Source organism: Panicum hallii, chromosome 4 (assembly GCF_002211085.1).
Source record: "Panicum hallii strain FIL2 chromosome 4, PHallii_v3.1, whole genome shotgun sequence".
Lineage (NCBI taxonomy): Eukaryota > Viridiplantae > Streptophyta > Magnoliopsida > Poales > Poaceae > Panicum > Panicum hallii.
In genome coordinates this window covers 36163985-36168223 of record NC_038045.1, presented here as the reverse complement: position 1 = coordinate 36168223, position 4239 = coordinate 36163985, and the positions used below count along the sequence as shown (strand labels likewise).

The following is a 4239-nucleotide window of genomic DNA, read 5'->3' as shown; positions in this document are numbered from 1 at the left end:
TTAATCAATGTAATACTATATTGTTATGTAATTATGTTTTATTTATTTTGCATATCTTGTTAGTTACGTCTTGTTTATCTATACTTATTACTTTACTCTTCTTAATTGCAGGTGATTGAACAAAGATGGTAGGCGGTGGGTTGAGGAGCGTTAGGTCGCTTTACCAGAGGGCTAGGTCAGATACAGCTGGGTCGTCTGAGAGGTGCAGGGGGAGGAGGAGGAGGGGGACGACACAGGTGCCCCCGCAGGAGGTGGAGGAGGAGGCGCAGGTGGGGCAGCAAGATGATACGGAGGAGGAGGTGCATGTGGCGCAGGAGGAGGAGGAGGAGGCGCAGGAGGACGAGGAGGCGCAGCAGACCGCCTCTGGTTCCGGTGTCTCTGGTTCGTCGAGCGTCTACTTGCGAGGTAATAACCGTTATATGTTTTCATTGCTTTTTTATGTTACATGTTCAAATGCTGAGTTGAAACTAATAATTTTTCTTAATCACATGTACAGGTCCCGCCAGTCTCCCCAGGCGACCGATACCTCGTGAGAGACGCCCTTTGATTCGACCCGAAGGGGAAAAGTAAGAAACTTTTTATATTTTTATTTCTTCATATTATATGTTCAAATTCAAAGTTGAAACTATTAAGAGGTCATGATATCATTTGTGCAGGTCCTGGACGATTGTGCAGAGTGCAGGTGCCGCTCACAAACGTTCCGTCAATGGCATCCTCGGTCTTCTGTGCAGGCAACACTTTCCTGGCCTGGTTGAGCACGCTGGAGTGACGGAACCGGCCTATACGTTCGACCACTACGCCGCCGCCCCCGACGCTGAAGATCGGGATGGCAGGGTATTCAACAACAAGGCGGAGCGGGTGAAACAGGAGTTGTGGGTAAGTGCTACATACATTGCATTCATTTCATATTCTTAAAAAATGAATGGTATACATCGTGTTTGCATGCAGGATTTTTTCAGATGTGAGGATGGATTTGAGGAGAAAGCTGATACGGTGGCTACCAGAGTCTGTAAGAAATGAGTCGTGGACATGCACTATGAGGCGCGTATCCAGGCCATTATTAGTTTTCACGCCAACGTCCTTGGGCAGAAGGTCTCCAAAACGGAAGCAAGAACCATGTCTTTGACTGAGGAGCAGTACTTGCAGGTAAATAAAGAAAATTAATATGCATTCCTTTTTACATTAAGCAGGCTTAATTTCATCTTCTAATATGTCAAATACTTGATGCCCTGTAGATGACTCCTTATTGGTGCCTCGGGCATCAAGAGTGCTGGCGACAGATGGTGCACAAGTGGTGCTCGGACGAGTGGGAGGAGTCGCACCACGCTTGTCGGGAGCGGCGTTTGATGATGCCAGGTGCACCACACCATCAAGGCAGTCGCAGCCTCAGCGGATACGCCGAAGCATGGGTACGCGAATGTATTTATTTAATGTAATACTCAATTATGCATGATTTCTAATAGTCTTGCTTGTTTTCTTCCAGTCATCGTCACATGGTGGCCAGCCTTGCTCCCTCTTTCAGGCATATGCTATGTCCCACAAGGGCAAGGCGACGTCTGACGTCAGATACAACCCGGAGGACGGGCCCGAGGCATACAGCAACCCGATGGCCCACGCCCGCCTCAGTGCGTACTCAGCGATGGCAAGGGATGTGCATGGTCCAGAGTTTGATCCGGCCACCGAGGATCTTGATGGAGAAGTTGTTATGAGGGTTGGAGGAGGTAAGCATCATGGGCGGTATTGGCTTGCCGACGGCGCAATTGACTCGTCCTCTACTCCTAGTCTATCTCAGATTAGAGCAAGAAGCACGAGTGCGAGCCCAGTCATACGACCTCGGCAGGACACTTCACAGTACCGCATACAGGCACTTCAGGTCATTTCTTCTTTATCCGTCGTTTATTGATTATTGTATACCATTTCTTTGTATTATCATAACATTGGAGTGAAAAATTTTCAGGCCCAATTAGAAGAAGAGAGGAGGCTACGTGTGGAGAACGAGCAGAGGATGAGGGACATTTTTGCCTACATGCAGACTCTTGGCGCCGCAGCGGGTGTATCTCCACCACCTTCGTTGTTCGCTTCACCTCTGCGGCCTCCTGCTGAGTTTTCTACTCCTGTGAGTATAGATAAGTTTTAGCCATGTCTAATCTTCATTTATCTTGTCTCACACATGCGATCGCTTCTCCTCCTTGCAGAATCAATCGGCAGCCTCAAACTCCCCTTATGTTTCTCCAAGTCAGCCGGGTTGGCGTCCTTCGTGATGTTTTTTATCACTTATCTTATTTCTGTGGACATCTTATGTTTTTGTGACATCTCAACATTATGTAGACTATATTGTGAGACATGTATTTGTGAGATCTTTATGGTGTGTAATGATATTTGTGAACTGATTTGGGATTTGCGTGATATAGATGTGATGTTGGTGGTCTTTGTGCCTATATATGTTTTTTGATATATACGTGTGCATTAAATAGTGAAAATAGATTAAAATGGGTAGTTCTGGTCACTTTACCTAGTATTTGCACTCGGCGAAACCTGACCTGAAGAATCTTTGCCGAGTGTCGGATACAAGGCACTCGGCAAAGGAAGAATTTTTGCCGAGTGCCGGAACTCTGGCACTCGGCAAAGAAGGCACATTTGCCGAGTGCCAGAATCCAGGCACTCGGCAAAGAATCCTTATTTGCCGAGTGTCTCAGTTCCGACACTCGGCAAAGAGCTTGTTCTTTGCCAAGTGCCGTGGATTAGGCACTCGGCAAACTCTCCGTTACCGTTTCTGCCCCGTCACGGCGCTGCAATTTTGCCGAGTGCAGGACTGGGCACTCTGCAAAGTCTTTGCCGAGTGCCCGATGAAATGCACTCGGCAAAGTACCCTTTGCCGTGTTTTCTTTCACCGTGTACCCTTTGCCGAGTGCAACACTCGGCAAAGACTTTGCCGAGTGTTTTTTAGGTTTTGCCGAGTGTTTGGGACACTCGGCAAAGTAGTCGTTTCCTGTAGTGAGTACAGTGCTCTCGTCTCCAACGGCACGTGGACGCTGGAATTCCGCGACCGCCCGGCGTCAACATCATCACCGGCAAATGGCTGTTCAAAAACAAGCTCAACCCCGACGGCTCGCTCGAACGGCGCAAGGTCAGATGGGTTGTCCGCGGCTTCACGCAGCGCGCCGGGGTCGACTTCCACCAGACTTTCTCTCCGGTGATCAAGCCAGCGTCTATCCGCACGGTCCTTCACCTCGCTGCATCTCGACAGTGGCCAGTGCACCAGATGTCAAGAATGCATTTTTGCATGGCGAGCTGGCTGAACGTGTCTACTGTCATCAGCCGACCGGATTCATTGATGCGGAGCACCCGGATCACGTCTGCCTTCTGATCAAGTCCTTATATGGACTCCGGCAGGCACCACGAGCATGGTTTGAGCGGCTTGGCGGTCACCTGCGCACTATCGGCTTCAAGGCAACCGGCTCTGATAGCTCCTTGTTCGTCCTCAAGTGCAGTACTGGCATGTCGTATCTTCTTGTATACGTGGATGACATAATACTCACCGCGTCCTCGGATGCTCTACTTCGGCAGATCATCAATCAACTGCAGTCTGCTTTTGCCATAAAGGATCTAGGACCTCTCCGGTTCTTTCTCGGGGTCCAAGTTCGTCGTGACGACAGCGGCTTCTTCTTGACACAAGATCAGTATGCTGAGGAGATCCTTGAGCGCGCGGGAATGGCAAATTGCAAGGCAGCTATCACGCCCGTGGACACCAAGCCTAAGATCTCGATCACCGACGGTGAGCCGGTCAGCGACGCCACCTTCTACCGCAGCATCGCCGGCACATTGCAATACCTGACGCTGGCACGGCCCGACATTGACTATGCCCACTACACCAAAACGGATCATTTTCGTCGGCCCATGGCAAACCGACGAAAATAAATATATAATTTCATTGGCTTTACAGGCCGATGAAATTATACATTATTTACATCGGCCTCTGCCGGGCCGATGAAAATAAGGGCCTACTTTCATCGGTCTGACCTAGACCGACGAAAGTAACTCTATTTTCGTTGGCCCAGTTGGCTAACGAAATTACACTGCAGTAGTTTCGTCGGCTTGACCTAAGCCAACGAAACTAATGTTATTTTCGTCGGCCCATCCTGGCCGAAGAAATTGGTCTTATCCTATCAGCCGCCGCTGCCCGTTGCCGCCCGTCAACCCTTCATTCCTTTCACTCGCTCCCTGCCTCCTGCGCCGCCG

The 4239-nt window shown here is 49.6% G+C and overlaps 1 protein-coding gene across 1 annotated transcript; it reads left to right on the top strand.

The window, feature by feature from the left end:
• The first annotated feature begins 1390 nt into the window (after window positions 1–1390).
• LOC112890453 lies at window positions 1391–2137 on the top strand. The gene is made up of 3 exons (XM_025957344.1): window positions 1391–1409; window positions 1484–1873; window positions 1958–2137. The coding sequence occupies exons 2-3, from the start codon at window positions 1532–1534 to the stop codon at window positions 2135–2137; spliced, it is 522 nt and encodes a 173-aa protein (XP_025813129.1). The 5' UTR covers window positions 1391–1409; window positions 1484–1531.
• The last annotated feature ends 2102 nt before the right edge of the window (window positions 2138–4239 follow it).